This window comes from Chaetodon auriga, chromosome 14 (genome assembly GCF_051107435.1).
Source record: "Chaetodon auriga isolate fChaAug3 chromosome 14, fChaAug3.hap1, whole genome shotgun sequence".
Taxonomy (NCBI): Eukaryota; Metazoa; Chordata; class Actinopteri; order Chaetodontiformes; family Chaetodontidae; genus Chaetodon; species Chaetodon auriga.
The window spans coordinates 17,929,126-17,949,677 of NC_135087.1; the positions used below are offsets into that span (position 1 = coordinate 17,929,126).

A 20,552-nucleotide genomic window follows, 5' to 3' on the forward strand; every position below is an offset into this window, starting at 1 on the left:
AGCTCTCACACTGAGCTGTCTGGGTTTCCTCAGGTGACACCTCTGTAATCTCACAGCAGACATCACAGAGGAAACCCGCAGTTCTCTTCCTCTTCACAGTGCCACCGTCCTCTCCTTCAGCCGCCAACGCACCATCAAAAATGCAAAACCATGGCATGGAACCAAAAGTAGAACATGGCTCCTGGTGAGCAGGGATATCACAGTGGAAGAGATTAGCGCTGGTAGGGGGAGTCTTACAGTCAGAGTGCTGTATTAACAAAACCCTGTGGTGTGCATGGCAGGCTTTTCATGGATGGGGTGGGGGGGGGGGGCGAGTGGCGGGGAGCTATTCTGACAAATATTGAAGGAAAGTAGAAGTTGTTATAAATGACTGAGAGAATCTTGTCGACTTCCGCATGCACTCATTAATTGACCTAAAAACCCAAAACAGAAACAAATCACTGCCTGAAGAAAGAAACCGTATCACTGCCGAGGCCATTAAAGCTTTGAGTCAACCAATGTGAGTCACATTCAAAAAACAGAACCAATTCCCAGTTCATTAAAGTTTCATTTCAAGTTCTAAACACCTGTCTGACAGCCGTGTCTTGGGGAGAGTCCTGTGCTACACGATGTGACACATTTCACGGATTGGAAAATGAACCGGAAAAGCCAAGATTGCAATGAGATAACAAAAGGAGCGCCGCCTGCAGAGAATTAACTGAGATCTGATATCATACAACTGTTTTCACAGGCTAATTTGTATTCGTCATGACGAGAAACCTGACCTTTGAAAAATGAGTGCAGTGTGCCTTTAATAGAAATTTCACTTTTCTAAAATTCCAAATAAAAATGCCTGTTTGTTTTAACCAACCAAAATAAACCACCTAAACTCCATCTAAAATTCAATGACAATAATTTTATTAAGTTAAGAAATCAACACATTTAAGAAATTTAATTATATACACTGGCTCTAATGTATGGATTAAAAAAAAACAAGACAAAAATAAGCTTGACACACCAAGCTAATACATGTTATAGACTTTGCATTTCACATACCCATAAATAACGATCCTGGTTGAAATTATAATTACAAGTTCATGTCACGCTCAGGACTGAGTGGATGACGTGCCGTAGCCTCCCCATATTTATCTATTCACATAAAAAAATAAAAATAAAATCAAGAACACTGCTAATGAACTGTTCTGAAATATCTTAAAACTGGGCTATATAATACATAAAGCATATCTACCATGTGTTCCATGGGAAACAAAGAAAAGGCAATGGTTTAAGAAATCATTTCTCATGAAATATTGGTAAGCCTTAAGATAAAATTTCAAGCGATTTTAGTAAGGTCATTTACAACAGGTAGAAGAGGCAGGGTTTCACCATTAAAGCGGTCAAATAAGCTGACATTTGCTACTTTGTTCAAAATATACAGAGAATAACATTGGTGCAAAACGCTTCAGTCTGAGCCGCTAGTGGCATGAACCACAGTAAACCACTAGCCTACGCTGAATTTCACAGGGTGCAGCAGGAAAAACGGGGATGTTTGACAAATGTGTTGGATAGTAGTCTCATTGGAATACAGTAATTCAGTGTTTGTGACCTGTAGACAACTTCTGCACAGCTTTGATTACAGTGTGTGTTTCTCAGTGCTCCTCCTTGTCTCGGCCTTTCTTGTCCTTCTCGTCCTGCAGGGCGGTGCCCAGCTTTTTGATGAGCACTGACAGCACCTTGTCCAGCGGGTCCATCACGCCCCTCTGCAGCCACTTAGGGATCGTAGTCCTGGCGTGGTGGAAGCCCAGTTTTTGCAAGATGTAGTCCACACCCACTGGATCGATCTTACGTCCCGTCCAGGAGATGAGCCTGAAGACAGAGGGAGTGTTTTCTTTAGTCCAGCCTTTTCTTTTGTTTAGACACTACATGCTAATTGTTTCAATTATTACGTAAAATGAGCTCCACTTTAACCAGCTGCAACATGAAAGGCTACTTACACCTTATTTCATTACTTGCAATACCTCAAGAAATAAGTAGATTATAGTTCCTTCTACGGCTTATACTAAATGTAGTTGTACTTGTTTTTACAGTATTTTCACATTGTGGTTTTACTACTTTTAATTAAGTAAAGGAATACTCTGAATCCACTGCTCACTGAACAGTCATCACTCACAACTGACACTTTTAAACCTTTGAGGAAGTCATGACAAACACACAAAGTCAACAAACATGATGAAAACAGCTGAAGAAGTGTGTCCTTTATGCTGTTATCAAAAGACTATATTCTCCCGTTTTTCCTAGAAATAGTAGGAAAAAACAGGGCAAAAAGTTTTAATTTAGTGTGAAAAAAAGTCTTTTTAATGTCATTTGTGTGGCTCAAATTTCTTTTTTTAACCCTATAATTGTCTCATACAGTGATGCATGGCAGCCAGGTTTGACCTACGCGTCATGCACAAATCTGGTTCGTCACAAATGCTCTCTTCCATTTTCTTCCTGGTTGATTTCAAGTGAGCACCGTGACTCAGTTTGACTCAGTCACATGAAAGTGTGTGCGTCTGAAAACCCTCCAAATGCCTGTGGTGCGGTGGGGCAGAGCTGACCTGAGAGTCGGCTCCAAGTGCCAGGTGTTGCACATGAACTCCCTCCAGTCCACCGTGGTGTAGTTGATGCCGTCGTCCTTGTCCTTGTCCGTGGAGCTTTCGTCGTGCAGGGCCGTGGGGCTCTTCTGGCCCGGCCGAGCCGAGAACATCCGCGGGGCAAAGAGGGCTGAAGACACAAGGGTAGAACAGAGGCAAGACGTTTGTCGCTCCGCACGCTTCACTGCCAGAATGCTTTCTTTCTGACACGGCGAACACATTCGACAACAACATGCAGAAGCCGAACATAATAAACATTCATTAAAATCCCTCAAAGCGCAGCTGCCACCTTCGGAGTATAGATCTAGACTCTATTCACATTCAAATACCCATATGCCATGCTCTAATTAATCAGGATTAATCAAACCCCGTTGAAAATCTTCACCGCTCGCCTCTTTTCTCTTTCTATTCGGGTGCGGAGTCAACAGAACAAAGTCGCTGCACTTTTTTTAATTGTCATGAAGAATGCGAGGTTGCCGGCATAAAGTGTGCTAATTTGTCCCTTTCTGACAAAAGGAAAGCCATTAAAATGCTGCCTGCATTGGACTCCCTGACCTCCCCGCTGTGTGTGAAAATAACACTCAGCTTCCTGCGATTCATGCTGCTCTCTAAAATGTGTCCAACAGCAGACAAACAGCCTCACAGGTACAGAGGCAGGCATATGTCATTTTTCTTGTTTTCTCGCCAGCTGGCCGACTGATCGAGGAGTGAATGAATGAACTGTTGTTGTAAAGACAAAAACCTTTCTCCTTCTCCTTCAGGTAGGCAGACACCAGGTCATGGAGAAACATGATGAGTTCGGCGTCCATGGTGACACAGATGTGGTCGGTGAATTCTGTCACCACGCTGCACTCCACTTTGGGTTTGCTGTTGGAGTCTGGAACAAATAAAAACAATTCACTTTAACAGAGTGCTCCTGTATGTACGTCTACAACATGGTCGAGCTCACAATGGTCAGATTAAAAAAATCCAAACATCGAAATTGGAGGGGGACCTCCAACATTGAGCGACTGTGTTGTTCGTCATCTGCCACATTAGCTGATTAATGTGATCTGACCTAAAAAGGTACAATGTGTAACAGCTGGTCACCTGTCGAACGTCACTCCCAACAGACAGACAGGGGGCAGAGGATCATCAGAGTAACTGCTAGCTGCTGCTCACTTTACTCTTTGGCTGAAGCTACCAGCTGCTGTAAGCTGGTTAGCTCACTTAGCCGTAACTCGTGGCCCTGTCAGCTGACTTGATTATTTTAACCAAGCCACAGTTGGTAATTGTTGGAACAGTGGAAAGACAAGATGGTTTATTTTGTTTCTGTTGAGTTAACAAGCCAATTAAGCTCGCCTCAGCTCAGTAAAACAGTGGAACTTGAATTCAGAAGGGTAAGGCTGTATTTTTCTGGATAAAAAGGAAAATATGTGTAACAATATTTCTTTTCTTGACATTTTCAGAGTTTATTTTGTTTATTTATTAGACTAAAAAAAGCTAAGAGAACATATGAAATGTAGCAAACTCTCATTTATCGGCCAGCTGAAACTACAGAAGGCTATACTATCAGACTATAGCCTCTTGAGGTATCAGAATCAGAACTGGCTTCATTGGCCAAGTAAGACAGGATGGCCTGCAACTAGCTGGTTAGCATGTTACACATCGCACAGACTTCAGCGGATGAGTTTATTACCTCTATGTACCGTTACATTACTTATCCTACCTGTTAGAGAAGGTTCATCAGGATCCTGCACGTGGATGGACTTGAAGTCCAGCTGCATCCTGGGAAGAGCAAAGATTGTCTCCGTTTCATGGTTGTAGCTGGAGGAGCTGCGGAAGCTGCTCAGCAGGCTCGAGCTTTTGGCAGCCGCTCCGCTCTCTTGGTTGTTGGCTTCCACGTTCCTGAGCAAGTTCAACTCTGAAACAAGAGATAAGACGTGTCAAAACGCTTCTGAGCTGAAGGTCACGTTCACACTTCTCTGCTTTGTTAAATACTATCTGCACCTATTTTACATTTAAGATAACAGGCAGCCGCTCCGAGGAAAGGCAGACGGAGAGCAGCTCTTTTGGGAAAAAAAAAAGAGTCTTATTTTAGTCAAAGTTGTCTGAAGTTGAGAAAAGGTTGAAGTTTGAGAAGATGCTACAATGACGCGACCGTTTACATTCAGTCGCCACTTTATTAGGTACATCTAGCTAAAACTAAAGTAGTCTAATACACCAACTCAAAATCAATCCTCATCATCACATCAATAAGCGGTGTGTGTATATACTCAGACATGCAATACGTGTGTGAACAAGTGCGATCTATCCAACCTATGTGATGACACCAGCATACAAAATAAATGGCTACCTTCATTCCTCATGGCAGTGACGTAGTTGAACCATTCTTTGACTGTGGCGACTCCATGCGGGGGGTTTTCATGCCGCCGCCGGGTTATTTTGGTTATGGTGGCCATTGGGCTTTCGAGTGCACCGCAGGGTTTGGTCACCATGGTGTTATGACCGAGATGGAAGTCCAGCGTCTGAACGATGAAGGTAGAGTCATCTTTGGAGCCTGGATGTGACACAACCAGAAGGTCAAAAAGGGATTATAGTGTAGCGCCAACCCCAAGTATATATTTCACTACCCATTGTTTTTTTTCTGAATAATGTCATTATTTTTCAATGCCATTTATACAATGGAGGTCCCTGAAACGAGCGTTTTGTCTCACCGTCCTCCCAGATTTTCTGAGCCTCCGTCCAGAAGGCGATGTTTGGCTCTTCCAGGTGGAATAGAGCCCATGACTTGGAGCGGAAATTGGGCCCGTGGAAGCAGGCCAGCGTCATGTGATTGCCATGGAGGCTCATTGAACCGCCAAGCTGCACGGCGTCCTCGGGCAGAGGCATCTGGAAGAGGGAGATGTGGCAGCCGGCGATTACCTTCAGCACCCCGGGCCAGTGGCGGTGATGGGCTGCGTCCATGTCTTTGTGCAAAGGGAGACAGGAGACATTAGAAGACACAAAATGAGAAGGAGGGGGTGGAGTGGGGGGGGGGGGGGGGGGGACTCTGACCTGAACATGAGGCATGCTGCTTGTGCTTGCAGGATGAGTTCTTATATAGCCTCCAACCTTTTAAATGCATGCTGCTTGTGCTTTTTGTTTGTTTTTAATTACTTCATGAGCATGTTTGATTACATTCCGGTGCCTAACCACCTTGTCAACTGTTCGAAAAACCGGTATACAAATTAAGCTTATTAGAATTACAAATCATTTCACTTCCTGCCTCAGACACTTGCTGTGCCACAGTCTGCTTTAAATACCGCCCCCGCCCCCCCAGCCGCACTATAGAAAAAGGCTTGCTCACAAAGCTCTGCAGCTCCTTTCTCAGTGTTGATGACCGGGGTTTTGGGGGGCAGGTAGGGGCCAGGGCCCCAGGTGGACAGAGCCCGCTTGCTGGTGTCGAATTGCTGAGTGAAAAACTCCTGCAGCTTCATGCCGATCTTGATGAGGTCTGGCGTGGTGGAGCGTGAAATGATCACCTGGAAAATGTCCCACTGCAAGTCTCCGTGGACAAAGATCTCACTGGAAGGACAGAGGGAGAAAACATGGGGAGAGAAAAGGTGAGAAACAAACAGATGGAAGGTTAAGACGGTTCAGACTGTAGATAATGTTAAAAAAGGGCAAAACAGCAGATGGAAACAGAGCAGATTAAACATCACTGCATCTGGAACAATCACACAGTGAATATTATTTGCATCTGTATCATCAGTTTGTTTCACCCGCAGAGGTGTTGCGTTGCATGATAAGCTCCTGCTGACATCATTTCACACCTTTTCTCTGATAGGCTGGTGTCAACAGTGCACAGGTTGACCTTCCATTCGTCCTGCAGCTGCAGATCAGCATTACTGAAAACTCCCATCAGGATGCTGGAGCCCATGTAGTCCACACGCGCCTCTGTCGACCCCATGGTGATCTGGATTTTATGGCTAGGTTGCTGGTTGGGGTGTTCGGAGATATGGGCTGGAAACCAGACAGTAACTTGTTAGCACTGTGGCATTAAGTGGCCATTAAACTGGGTGAGAGAAAAATGATTTGGGAGAAAATTTGGGGACAAAACAAATGAATAGAGTTCATTCAAAGTCAACTAACAGAACATCCAGTCGACTGCAAAACTATTTACCTCAATGAGATTTTGAATCATTTTCTTCCTCAAAGATCGAAATTATGTCACATTAAGATGAAATGTTAAAAAATAATCAGAAAATTGTAAAAGTTAGGATATTAAATGCAAAGAAACAAAAAATTATGTTGTATATATTGTATATAATGTTGTAGACTGGATGCTGCATAATGAAATCAGTATGAAAAAGATGAAAATCACAAAAATCCATCAATTTGAAAATAAAAAGTGGTTGCTTCATTTATTTAAAGAAATCTAAAATCTTAATTTGACTTCAGTATCAGGAACAAGTCTTATTCCTGGGCAAAATTTCAAATGTTTCATTTTAAAACTAACTTCACACAAAACTGTGTAAAAAGTCAGTGAACAAGGTGCAGACGTCAAGTAGAGATGAATCAAATCGATGGACAGAGTTACATGCAGGAGAAATATCTGATGCCACTGACACACCGTCAGGTCTGAAGGAATCCACGCTTCTAAAGACATGCTGCCTGTGAGTGTATGGAACATGTGAACAGTGGCATGCAAAAGAGTAAAAGATGACCTGTTTTCCAAACAGCGTAGAGTTAAAGATGACACATTTCTTTAATATTTCAAGCAAGATTCCTTTTTCATTTCCATCTTTTATGGTTTCAAAATAACAAAAACTGAAAAGGGCCTGAGGCAGAGGTTTGGGCAGCCTGCACGGTCAGTACTTCGTAACACCCCCTTCGGCAAGTATCACAGCTTGTACTGTTTTTTTGTAGTCAGCTAAGAGTCTTTCAGTTCTTGTTTGCTGGATGTTCGCACCCTCGTGCATGCACTGCTCCTCTGAGGTCGATCCACAGATTTTCTATGATGTTTAGGACAGAGGATTGTGAGGGCCACTGCAAAACCTTCAGCCTGGTCCATTGTGGCTTTTGAGGTTTAGGATCATTACTCTGTGGTAGAAGCCATCCTCAGTGTGATGTCTGCTTCCAGAATTTGCTGCTATTTAATTGGATCCATGCTTCCCTCTACCAGTGAAATGTTTCCTATGCCACTGGCTGCAACACAAGGCCAAAGCATGATCGATCCACCCCCGTGCTCGACGGTTGGAGAGGTGTTCTTTTCATGAAAATCTGCACCCTTTTTTCTCCAAACATACATTTGCTCATTGTGGTTAAGCAGTTCTATTTTAACTTCAGCAGGCCACAGGACTTGTTTCCACAATGCTTCAGGCCTGTTGAGATGTTCCTTTGCAAATGTCTGCTTTGCTATCTTCTTACAGCCTTCTCCTGCTTTGTAGGCATCAATTATTTCAATTTTCAGGTGCTACGCCTGCTGCTGCTTTGAGGAGCCCATGGCTGCTGATTGTTGGGACGAGGGTTTAGGAGGGTTTCCTATCAATGACTGTGAACAAGCCATTGCACGAACAGGCTAATTAAGGTCAGAGATCTTGGTAAAAGCTATCTGTGAGCTCAAATCTCTTGGGGTGCCCAAACTTTTGCATGCTGCTCTTTTCCTTTTGTTCCCTCTAAAATTGTACAAAATAAACACAATACACTAACCTTGCTTGAAATGCTGAACAGGAAGTTTCATCTTTAACTTGGAGACCAGTCCAGTTTCTACTCACTTAAATATTGACAGTAGCAGAAAATGTGACCAAACATTGTCACTGTATGTCTTATAATAGCATATTCAAACATCATATATAAAAGAATGTCTTTATAATAAGTGTTAAAAAAAAGAGTAAGATGTGTTTGAAAGTCTGTATTTCATCAGTGCACAGCTCCCAGTGTTGTGTGAGAACTCTGCACTGAACTCTGGCTCTGGCCCATATCCACAGTTTCCACTCTGCTCGAACAAGAGCTGCTAATGAGTTGTGGAAAAACACCAGACGTCTGAAAAGTTGATGCTTTGTTTACTTACAGACCATCTCCAGGGTGTTCACGTCTATATTGCCACCCACCACCCCGCCCTTGGAGTCGAGCTTGGAGCGGCCAAGGCCGACAGACATGCTGATCTCCCGGTCCCGGTTGCTGCCCACAGACAGTCGGCCCTGACTCTTCAGCCCGCTGGTTGTCCAGCTGCGGGGGCAAACACAACTGTGAGCGCTCCTGAAATGCTGCTGAATAATGTAGAAGCGCTCTCTATGAAACATAAATGACTCTCATTGCGAGAACTTCCCTGGGAATAAACACAGGTAACTGAAAAGACCCGTCGAATACTAAACCTAGACAAGCCGACACGTACTTGATCGAGTATGTCATTATCTCAAAGTGTCAATTTGATACACCCTCATCAAAGACTTGCTAACATCTAAGCACGGCTTTGCGGTTTAACCTTTTTTTGCCAATACAGTTCCTGCTTCCAACAAAGACGACACCTCTGTATAAATGCTTTTAAGATGGAAGAATATTCTGAAGTCCTAAATAATTTAATCTCAAGCTGGAGAGGCCTCCTCACTTGGTGAGGAAGAGGCAGGAGACGTATGTGTTGCTCCGAGAGCCCAAACATTTCTAGAGTAGAAGGTGTTTTTTATTTAATGATGACACAGAGCTCATAAATCAGCACAGCCTTAGTTATGAGGGCTTCGTGTATGTCACTGATTCAGCAGGGTTTTCCACAATTCTGCCTTGAAGGGTAATTCTGGTATTTTTAAACCTGACCCATATTTTTACATAGTTTTAGGTCTGGATGACTAATAGGCACAAAAAGTTTTGGAATTGGTCCAGTAGATCACTGCAGCCGGCAGCCGTGGAACAGGCTGCAGAGGCTGCGACATAATCCTCAGGGGACAAATGTGCCCGTCAAAGTAAGTCCACCAAAAGTCTTTGTTTTTTTTTTCCTTTTCCACTGACAGGCTCAGATTGTTATTCTAACCCTCTGACATCATTATTGAAAGGATCTCTACAGAGATTGGACCTTTTCAGACAGCTCTTTCTGATGGGGCACTGAAGTCGTTATATGGCTGTCTTTGAAGCCGCCAGACTGCATTAACAAAAACATCTTTTTACCTGGCAGAACACGGAAGCTGCGGATCTACCGCTGCTTTGAATGGTCTGTGCTACTGTGACTGGTGTTTTAAAGGGTCACTTTGGATCTGACCTCACATTAAGACCACTGCATCTCCTGGTGACCACTAAAATAAAACAGTGTCTGAGAGATGTATTTGAGTGGATGTCTAGCAGGAAATAAATGTACAAACTGCAGCAATGAGACACCCTGGAGAAACATTTGTGCTATGATTTCTCCAATAAATGTATGCAACTGATGCTGTCAACGTCCAGCTTACTCAATAACAAACCTTTTTCTTAAATGCATAGCCTCACCTTGACTGTGTGCATTGATCCTTTCGCACTGAAGCTGCATTTTCCAGCCATGGTTGTAAAATGTGACTGGGCAATCTCTGTCCAACAGCAGGAGTCAGTTCACTAAAAACAGCGATTGTTTTCGCTTTCAAAGCTTTTGTTTGTGAAGTGAGTGCCTTAGACTCATTTGGCAGAATTTTCACTTCCACACTTATGTTTGAAGCCGATATTTAGTGACACTCAGAGGATTTGTCTGTTTTCTGTATAAATATTTATGAACTATTGCATCAGCTGTGTTTTGCAGAGGGTACTGAATATCTGTTTTCAAATATTGGGAATATAGTAAATATTTTCTGAAACAGAAATAATTATTTATTACATAGAATTATATATTAATGCTAAGCTAAACTGAGCTGCTGGCTGTAGCCTCATATTCATCATACAGACACGAGATATAGTATAAAAGTATAAGAGACTGTGATCACTTACGTATTGTTTCCCATGACGTTGCTCATGTTCATCTGGACGGTGAGCTGTTTCAAGTTGATGGCGAACACCACCAGCGTCTCCCACGGCGCCCCCTGTTGACCTGCTGCCTTACCATTCTTACTGAAGGAAGGAGTCGATGTTTTTGTCACAGAGTCTAGACGACAATAAACAGAGTTTAGGCAAAGGGCTGTATATTGTTCTTAGAGTGAATTCTGATTCTGTATTAACTCACCCAGACTTACAGCAAAAGGCATTTTCACATGACGGTGTGTTTTGTTTACGACAAGAAATATTTCAGTTTGAGTTCCATCTGGAAATGGCAAGAGTGTTTGTATTTACCTCTTCGAGGAGCAGAGGAGTCAGACACACTCCTGGTGCGTCCGGGTGCAGGCGACTTGAGGTGGCCCAGGCCACCCGGGGACATGTTGCTTCCGGTCGAGTGCTCTGAAAAGACGTTGGGGGATTGGGGCATGTGCTGCGTCCCGGTGCTGCCATCCCACGTCCTCCAGTAGGCTTTGCGGCTGGACTCGGGGGACAGATGTTGGGTGACGTTTTCGGCCGAGTCGGGGGTGGCGGGGCCAGAGGCTGAAGCAAGGTAAAGGTTGAGAGATGTAAGTAAAGGACAGCCTTTGAAATGTCAACATGGGAGCGAGTTGGGATATTAAAAATGAACCAAGCTAAACCCACAGAGCTGAGCAGAGAGACGGAAAATCAGTCATTTCCTTTATGTGCATATTTCTGTATACAGCAACTTTTTCTCTGTATCTGTTTATCCATATTATTTAGTTTACTTGAAGGTCATGTTAAATGTGAGCAATTGTTGTTAATCATTCAATTTATTTTTACAAACTTGTAGCACTACTTTCATTCAAAAGTCAATAATAAACAGAAAGTTATCACTTTGGAGAAAGCACAGAGGTACGGTCTAAAGGAAAGAAGAGCATCCTCAGAAGCACAGGAAAGCTCTGTTGGTTGTGTTTGATGTGTTAGACTCCACAACAACAAGTAGAGTACTGGTGGATATCTTCCACAAAACAGCACAGTGGTAAAAACACACCATACTCATGCAGCAGTCAACAAACCAACCCTAACACACACCAAAGCCACCGAGTGGTCAACAAGTCACCTGGCAGGTTGATCGTCTGGTCTCCTAAGAAGAGGCGCCGGGCGATACTTCGGCGGTACCAGGCTCTCGGAAAGGCCAGGATCTCACTCAGTCGTCTCATGTCGTACTTGAAGGAAGCCGAGCCAATGTCACACACAGCTGAGAAGAGAATATTGCGTTTGTTCAGATAAGAGGCACACCTTTAAAAAGGTTCTACAGTGGAAGCATATCGGTAGCACACACTCCTGAAAACAAATCTACAGGGGGAAAAAGGAGCGCTTGTACATCCTGACATTCAAAGATTGGAAAGGTGCATTTTTCATCCATCATGCTCCCCGGTCTCATTTCTGTGCTTGTAAAAAGTCCTGTTCCTGCACTGCAAGTGTTCAGTTCTGTTGCAGATCACTTCAAATATCCTGATTACACAGGCAAAACTGAACGCTGCTTGACTCCAAGATTATGTGAACACACAAAAGGACCCAACAGTGCTGTGTATCAACATTTAGCTCTATGCACTGGATTCAAACATTCAAACTGACACGATGAACCTTCCAGTTCAAAAAGATAGCTTTATATGGACAATATTTAAAACCACAAATAGTTTGGGTCCTGACGTGTTACAAGCTGCTCCTCTGGATGATTCCTTATACACATTACCATATACTCATTTCTGAATTTCCTTAATATTCCTTCACTTCTGCTGGAAATTCCCTGACTTCTCCTGTCTGAAAACACGTCTCTATGAACACCATTCCAAGCTCAGGCCAAACAGTCAGCATTATCTACTGTCTGTGAAAGAAGCGCCCTCGTCTGGGGCCGGCGATGTACCTGAGATGTTGATGAGGGTGGTGTCTATTTTGCCACCTTTGGCAGGAATGAAGCTTTCAGTGAAGGTGGGGCCTCCACTACGTCTCATCCTGGATAAGCTGACCTTCACAAACTCCAGGTTGATACTCAGAGAGTCTTTTCTTCCTGTTACTGAAGATGGCTCCTCATCGACTGTACCTTCCAGAAACAGAGCAATAATCATGACACTCAAATCGAAGTGGCATTAAGGTAATTCCATGGCTTCATGCTCTACACTGATGGACGTACAGTTATCGCCTTGTCAACTAGATCTGGCACATGTTTCGACATTCTTATTTATTCACAAATCCCATCCACAGTAAAGCAGGAAAAGAAGCAATGTAACACTAGAAACTGCAGTATTATTAGCACATTTGAGAATAACAACAAGTTTTCTGTTTCCATACCTAGCGGCCCTGGGCCTGGAGGCAGGCCTGTGACAGCAGATTTCTGCTTTCCGGCGCCGTAGGGGTGGAAGACGTATAGGGAGAAGTCAGACATGCAGGCGGTGAAGCTGAGGCCCGAGGAGGTACTTGGGGGGCCGGTGAGGTCGGACTGGCTGCTGCTGTGGCGGCTCCTGCCCAGAGGGCTCCCCAGCAATGGAGACGCTGGAGGGAGGAAGAGGAGGGTGAAATAACACAGAGGAGGTAAGACAAGCAGTCACATAGAATAGGCATTAATTGACTAAAATATGACTATCGCTGGTAGGAGCTGCAGGTCTGACTCCCATCAGAAGCCGATTTTTCATGACAGAGAGTAGTGAGCTACTGAGAGTGCGAATGAACCACCTGCTAAAAAGGTCATGCATTACATGCATATTAATGTCATACTGGACTATTACTACTTTGCCATTTCTCTTTCGCCTGAAGGGCAAACTGCATTTACTGTAAATACGTCTGAATTAAATCAAACATACATCCTGAGACGCAGAAAAAAACAAAAGCATGGCAGACCTAGTACAATCTGGCAAAAAGATAGACTGGAGAGCAAAGTAATGAATGCATGAAAACAAGCTGTGAGCAACATCAACTCACACAGGGCCCAGACATGGCATGGAGCGACCGCTAATAGATGTGCTCACTGCGTTTCATGTAAGATTTTTCAGTGCAAATATTTTATTCTTCACATATCTCTGCACACATTAGAACGTCATTATTTGGCCAGTCATGCTCTGCAGACCTTTGCTTGGTGGTGGTTTGGGGATATGCTGTCCCGGTGGAGTGGAGGAAGGCGGGTGAGATCCGTCAGTGGGGTGGGCTCCTGTTGGGGTCTCCAGTTCTCCGCGGTTAGAAGAGAAGACCAGGTCTAAAGAGGGCAGTTTGAGCATACACTCCACCCTGGACATTGGCAGGCAGCTGAAGCGGATCTGAGAGGGCTGCAAACACAAACAATCACTGATGTTTCAGTCTGAATCTTCAACAGCTATGACAATCTATGTGTAAGTGTATTGCTTTACAGCTTGTTGGATAACAAACAGGGATGGAAGATAGCAAACAAATATGCTGAAAAATGCAATCATAACATTCGTAGCTGACATTCAATCATCTTTGAATAGTTTCAGATTTTTATGAGATGCAACCGCTACAAGATGTGAAAGGTAAATGTTCTCTGAAAACACCCAAGACGAAAAGTCAGCAGCTGCATCAGATATGTTGGAGAGAGTGTTATTTGACGTCGATCACACATGGTTTTTTGAAAATGTTAGAAAGTTTTATGAGTTGTGTGCTATTTTCTCTCTAATTCCTCTAAAGCGTAACTGTAACAGTCACATTGTCAGTACCTGGACTCTGACGTAGACAACCACATCCACAGGGAAGGAGGAGTAGGCCGATGTGGAGGAGGAAACCAGGGAGGTGGTGGATTCCTCCAGCTGCTCTACTGTATCAAACTGACCCATGTCCTCCTCCTGGGAAGCCATAGCTGATAGGAAGACATAAACACAAAGAGTTCTCTGTGAATACCAGACACATATGACGCTGTCACTGTCTAAGAACAGGGTCCATGTGGGTCACATGGTGCAACAAACAAACCTGCGTAATTCCTTTCCACCGGGGTGATCGGAATGGTCTCCAGTGCTTTTTCCAGGAAGTCCAGCAGACAGGGGCTGATGACCATTTCCTCTGGCAGAGTCTGGAGGGCCACCCAGGCATATAGCTTGGCCGTCTTTACTCCTCCACTGCCCTTACCTTTGGCTGCAAAGACACATGGGAATTTAAGGCATCTGCTGCCTGGACTGTATGCCATGAGAGTTCATTTCTTAAACTGTTTTTTAAAATAGTCATCTCCTCCGTGGTACGCATCAATATGCACAAGCCCTTTTAATCAAAGGTCTCCTCTGGATTCATGTTTTCAGATAAAGGATGAAATCACATGCATTTGATTCAGCGGCTCCACGTGTGGATGTAAATCATCAGCGCGGGGAGGCGTGGCACACTAGTGTCGGTGATTACAGATGGTGCTAGGGCATGCAATTCAGAATGAGGGATTGCTCAGTACCTGATGGAATAGGTGGGGGCGGGGGAGGTAGGAGCGAGTTAGTCTTGCTTTGGACAGCATTGGGAGGGTTGGAAGGGCCGCTATCTTTCATACCATACAGCTTGGACTCTTTGGAGAGCGTACGAGGCAGGGAGGATCCACGCGAGGCGTTGGGCGACTCCGTCTTCAGTGTCTTGGAGTTGTAGTGCAACTGGGGGAGAGAAAAAGAAATCATTTAAAGCACGCAAAATAAACATTATTCAGAAGAAAGTTGTAAACAATTTGGATGCTGAGCGAGACACTGACCTTAACGTCGACTCCTGGAATGTAGAAGACTGTGGTCTCCATGTCATTGGATTTGGTCTGCAGGGAGGAGGGACATTTTTTACCAGCTAGGAGATGGGTGGTGGAGGTGTAGGTGGGCTGCAGCTTCTTCTTCTTGGGGGGAGATTCCTGGTCCAGACTCCTGAGGCTGCGTTCACAGCTCCTACAAAACCCACAAAGAGAAGATACCCTTGATATGAAGAAGGTCTGCTTATGCCTTATTCTGTTTAGCATATACAAAAATCAAAAGTTGATGAGGTCAGTCATTAAATATATTGTCTTTAAGCTGTTTTCAAGTGAGTATATTCCAAAACGACTAATGAATCATCACATTCTGTTTCATTTATATTTTACACAGTGTGCCCCATTCGTTGGTATCAGGCTTGTAAAAGGTTTTACGTCTTGTAACCACTGAGGACAGCATCAACTTTCATCCGGCAAATCATTTGAGTGGATTTCATGACGTAGAGTTTTATTTTACTCTTTAGATGACGTTGTTTGAAAAATGAGGCACAGCAGGAAATGCGAGTCAGACTTGAAATGAAATTCTGCTCTCTGTACAGTAATTATCAAGAATAAGAAATGCGCCTTCCATCATACCTCCTGAGGGAAATGTCCTCATGCTCTGGCTGCTGAGTGGTGGGATGAAGGACACACTTCCCGCTGTCGATCTCCACGCGGACATCCAGCTCAAAGTCAATGTTCCTTTCAGTTGCCGGGCCACTGAAGCCGCGGCCTGCAGGTGTGCTCGGCCAGCGCTCGCTGAACAGCTGACTCACAGCGGAAAACCCAGAGGACTTCCTGTGAGACGCTTGGCTGAGGGGAAGGAAGAAAGGGATCGTTTAGCGATTGCTGAAAATCACCTGCCTTTACTTATAGTCGAGAAAATAAAACATGACGACTCACAAAGGCCTTCGATAGCTCGGCAGTCTCTCAAACTCATCCTCTTTCTCGGAGTCTTCGGAGGAGGAAGAGGACAGGTCGTCGCGCCTCATGTCATCGTGCTGGAAGGGAAGTATGGGTGAGAAGACAGCAGGGGTGACCGGGGCACTGAAAGCTGAGTGCTGGCCATCGGTGACAGATGGAGAATGAAGATGATGGTGATGATGAGGATGAGATGGCTCATCAATGGTGACTGACAACAGGTCCACCTCTGTCTCCTCGGGAAACTTCAGAGAAGGACAGACAAACAAACTCACACAAGGGGACAGTTTTGATAGAGCTCTTCCTACTTAAAAACAGGATGTATTGAGTAGGAAGGTAGCAATAACTTTGAAGGCAATAGTGTTCTGTTGATTGGAGCGTGATGATCACAAGGTTTTTGTTTTTTTTTTTGTTTTTTTTTTACGACATTTCGTCTTTACTTAGATGCTGAAATCAAATCTCACAGCACAGTTTAGATCTAGTTTCATAACCAATGACAGAACACTACTGACAGTTCATGCACGATCTGTGAGAAGGAGCGACAGAGAGACACAAGGAGGAAGGTGAGGATGACCTTCAACCAGGAGAAACGGCGAGGGAAGCTCTCAAGAGGGTGACAATGGAGAAATATCCAAGTTAAGCGTCCTTAAAGACAACTGGAAAAGAAGCCCAAATGTAAGCCGTGCCGGCAGATCCCAGTGACAGAGTCTGACTGCTGCTGAACATGAATAAAAGAACTGAAGATGTTTGCTAACTGCACCTACAGCGAATCAAGACAAAATCACAACATCTGTCAGATTTCTTTCACTGATAATCTGGTCTGTTCTTGTTAAGCAACAATCTAATGACAGACATATACGTGCATGAATGAATCAGTGTTCAGGTGGGTGAAGCAAACTCTGTCATGTCGCCTTACATGGAGTCAGTCTGGGTCTGTCAAAATGAGAGTGAATATTGGAGGAAATGTGCAGTGAAAGTGATTTGACCATCCATGCAAGAAAACACCACTGCAGAGAGATTCATCAACATTCAGAGCAAAGAAACCCAGCGAAGCCTTCGTCCATTAATTAACGAGCAATTCTGAATTGACTTTTCCTTTAACACTGTCTGGTATTATACAGATTTAGTGTCAAGTTAGTTTCTTAGGTGGATTTTGGTCAAAAATTGGAGGTCACAAACTTGGACCCCAGGAGTCTGGGCTTTAGAGGTGCTAAAGGGTGGATCTGTTACCTCAGACTCCCCCTGATTCCAGTCTTTATGCTAAGCTAAGCTAGCCAGCTGCAGGTTTTATTTTCATATTGAACAGACGGGTAAGAGAGTGACATCAATCTTCTCATCTAAAGCTCAACAAGAGACTTTAAGATCTATTTCACTGTTCAGACGGGACTAAAGATGCTATGTGGAGTATTCAAACATGAATAAATAGAAAAAGATAAATCTTTCTCTCTCCTTTCATCTGACCATTGCTTGGAAGACTAAAAAACACTCTATTCTTTATAATCCGTGTCACTAAGTAAGTGTGATTTGGTGGATTTTCTGCCACCTGTTTTATGGCACAGATGAAAAATCTTTACAGCGTGAAGAGGCAGGCGATGCTGTGTTAGTCTTCAGACTATAAGTGAGGGAAAGAGGCTTGATCTAATCTGTCTAAAGAGTTTCCATTAACTTTTTTTTGTTATGGTAACTTTAACCAAATGGCTGTTATTTTATACAATACAACAATAAGCTTTAAAGCTTGTTTGGTGTCCATGGATAATCTTAGTTTAAAGTGAATTTGATCCGATATTGTTGGCTGACGAACAACAGTGACTTGGAGGCAAACCATGCATAGCTGTTAGAAATCAGTCAATAAGTCAATAAGTTTGAAAAGCTGGTTTGGATTTTTATGCAGTTTCAAGACAGGATGAGAATGTGTGGCTCCAAAATTCATTAAGCACCATTCCAACTCTAACCTATTCACAGGTGCGTCTTATTATTGTGCAAGAAAATTAATTTCTCAAAGAGTGCGTGTGTTAGGATCAGGGACAAACTCTCATATATCTCTGATGGAATGCTACTTGTATTTATTTACTGAGTAGCAATAAATACTGAAGAATGTACATTTTAATTTGGTGGTACACTGATAATCACAGGGAGACACAGAGCAGGATTTATGTGACTGTTGTTTAAGGTAACACTGATGTATGTGTATAGCATCCTGTTTTGACTTTGCATGTTCGAAGTGCTATCAGCATAGCCAAGATAATCACAGAGGAGAGGAGGAAACAGAAAGAATCTGTTTTTGTTGGTTAGGTATTTTAATTTGTTAAATGGAATCTTTTGAACCAAATACCTTGAATACCTCCCCTGGACTGACAGGTGCAAATGCAGCAGAGTCCAAGGCCTGATTATTTATCTTCAATTAAACAAAAGAGTGATCGAAAATGAGCTCATCTAAAATGGAAAGCAAAAAGTCCCTCCCATGACCCAATGACATCATACGAGTCACAGCATCACGTGGTATGGAGAGCAGTTATTGACAAACACATAGAAATGGAAGATGGGGTGATGATCTTCAACATAAAACAGCTCAAAACTAAAAATATCTACTTTATCATCGCCGTCATTATTGATTTGGTTAGAACAAATGTGTCAAGAGCTTTCTTGAAATCTGTACAAAGCTAAAGTCTGTTCATGTGTCACAGCTTTAAGAGACACCAAGAACACACGATAAGAAGTCTGAGCCTTGTCCTTGAGACGTCACAGCAGATCTACTTGTTTCAACTCTGCTTTGGGTTGTAGCTTTCTCTGCTTTGTCAGCGTGCGACACATGTTGGATGTTTTGAGATATGCAGTAAGTTTACCGTGTCCTGGATGTTGAAGGTGACCCGGGGTCCAGGAGAGGACGCATCCACACGCATATCTGGTAAATCATCCACATCCCCTAGTCTGGAACTATGAACACAGGGAAGTGATGGACACAAACTGTATGAGACGCAGAAACCCAAATACTTAAAGTTCTAACACCATGCACCGCCCTATTGCTGGTTTCAGGAAATACTGTAACTGAACACTCTTTAAAGTAAGATCTTTCCTAATGTATTCTGCGGCAGATTGAATGTTTGTTCAGTGCAAAAGGTCGTACAGCGAGTCAACGGTTTTAACATCATTACTACATTAATTCTGAGGTATCTGTATAATTACTATAAACAAACGAGAGAACCAAATTCTCTCCCCCACACTACATTCTAATTTGTGAGTCACTGCGTCCTCTTTGAAAGAAGGCTAATGGGAAATGTGTTTCAAAAATATGCGGCCCCAACAGCAGTGGTGTGAGACAGAGGTTACTTGGTCTTGTTTGTTTACTGTAAGTGCTGGATGGAGAACTCTTAGCAGCATAATTTCCATAATAATATGATATCAGGAAAAGTGGAAACTCCTGCTTCTTTTTTTTTTTTTTTACCTCTGTCTGTCCATCCTTTTTAGAGGGGGTCGACCCGCTGCCGCCGAGATGCTTTTGGAGCGGTTGTAACTTGGTTTGTAGCCAAGACCCCACTTATCCTTTAGAGAGGCAGCCTGGTGAGGAGCCAGATGAGAGACATTCAGGTATTTTAAGATACGGTGTGTAACGGTCTAATTGACTTCTTTGGCGAGTAAACTGCTAGCTGGGGCAAAATGAGCGTTCACCCTCATGCTGGAGCGACGCAGCTTCTTTCGAACATCTCTCCTGATGTCGTTAACGGCCACAGACTCCAGCTGCTGATAGCGCTGGATCTCCTGGTTGATGGTGCCTTCACTGGCTCCCAATTTCCTGTGGTTTAAAAGGAGGATGCAGATGGTTTTAATGGGATAGCACATCTTACAGAGTCAGAATGAAGGGTGAGTGAGTAGGAATCTTACTTGAGGTCATCGATGACCTTGGCCTGTTCGTTCAGCTCTCTGATGTCCACCACCCTCTTGGTGAACTTCCTCCCACGAGCATCAATCACTTGGTTCCCCATCACGATCTGCCTTCTGGGGTCAATGGTCTCCTATTGGGTCAAAGCAATGATACCCAAAAACAGGGATGTGGTAAAACTTATGACAAAAAAATGAAGAAAAATGGCTGATTAAACCCAAAAACCAACTTTTCTGAAAGATTTTCGGCAGGCAGCTGCTGTGAATAAGAATGCATCATTCCCAAATCTGTCTGATTACAGGTGAGTTATTTTGATTCATCAGAAAAGGTTATTGTAGTTCATTCCACACACCAGGCATTCAACAAAAACACAAGATATCACAAAACAGGAGACACCATCACCACCATCACCACTCAACTCAAAAGTGCAAGGGGAAAAAATAAAGCTCGATAGCCACAGGGAAATGTACCACTAATTTATTTC

General features: G+C 43.5%; 1 protein-coding gene across 9 annotated transcripts in view; it reads right to left on the reverse strand.

Annotated features, from left to right (window-relative positions):
* Positions 1 to 875: 875 nt before the first annotated feature.
* kiaa1109 (KIAA1109 ortholog) overlaps positions 876 to 20,552 on the reverse strand; it is a 66,934-nt gene continuing 47,257 nt past the window's right edge. For 6 of the 9 annotated variants that reach the window (XM_076749501.1, XM_076749498.1, XM_076749497.1 and 3 more), the window contains 26 exons: positions 20,071 to 20,201; positions 19,858 to 19,981; positions 19,634 to 19,746; positions 19,035 to 19,125; positions 18,524 to 18,586; positions 16,174 to 16,436; positions 15,868 to 16,083; positions 15,250 to 15,430; positions 14,965 to 15,154; positions 14,499 to 14,660; positions 14,249 to 14,388; positions 13,648 to 13,843; positions 12,876 to 13,076; positions 12,451 to 12,627; positions 11,644 to 11,781; positions 10,857 to 11,102; positions 10,518 to 10,671; positions 8,647 to 8,804; positions 6,407 to 6,596; positions 5,941 to 6,158; positions 5,309 to 5,560; positions 4,948 to 5,151; positions 4,321 to 4,515; positions 3,355 to 3,489; positions 2,577 to 2,742; positions 876 to 1,845 (listed from right to left, as the gene is read on the reverse strand). In XM_076749501.1, the coding sequence (XP_076605616.1) occupies positions 1,629 to 1,845; positions 2,577 to 2,742; positions 3,355 to 3,489; positions 4,321 to 4,515; positions 4,948 to 5,151; positions 5,309 to 5,560; positions 5,941 to 6,158; positions 6,407 to 6,596; positions 8,647 to 8,804; positions 10,518 to 10,671; positions 10,857 to 11,102; positions 11,644 to 11,781; positions 12,451 to 12,627; positions 12,876 to 13,076; positions 13,648 to 13,843; positions 14,249 to 14,388; positions 14,499 to 14,660; positions 14,965 to 15,154; positions 15,250 to 15,430; positions 15,868 to 16,083; positions 16,174 to 16,436; positions 18,524 to 18,586; positions 19,035 to 19,125; positions 19,634 to 19,746; positions 19,858 to 19,981; positions 20,071 to 20,201 (4,521 nt within the window). In that variant the 3' untranslated portion in view covers positions 876 to 1,628. The remainder of the gene's footprint in view (positions 1,846 to 2,576; positions 2,743 to 3,354; positions 3,490 to 4,320; positions 4,516 to 4,947; positions 5,152 to 5,308; positions 5,561 to 5,940; positions 6,159 to 6,406; positions 6,597 to 8,646; positions 8,805 to 10,517; positions 10,672 to 10,856; positions 11,103 to 11,643; positions 11,782 to 12,450; positions 12,628 to 12,875; positions 13,077 to 13,647; positions 13,844 to 14,248; positions 14,389 to 14,498; positions 14,661 to 14,964; positions 15,155 to 15,249; positions 15,431 to 15,867; positions 16,084 to 16,173; positions 16,437 to 18,523; positions 18,587 to 19,034; positions 19,126 to 19,633; positions 19,747 to 19,857; positions 19,982 to 20,070; positions 20,202 to 20,552) is intronic. The other 3 variants (XM_076749506.1, XM_076749503.1, XM_076749502.1) reach the window with 3 other exon arrangements.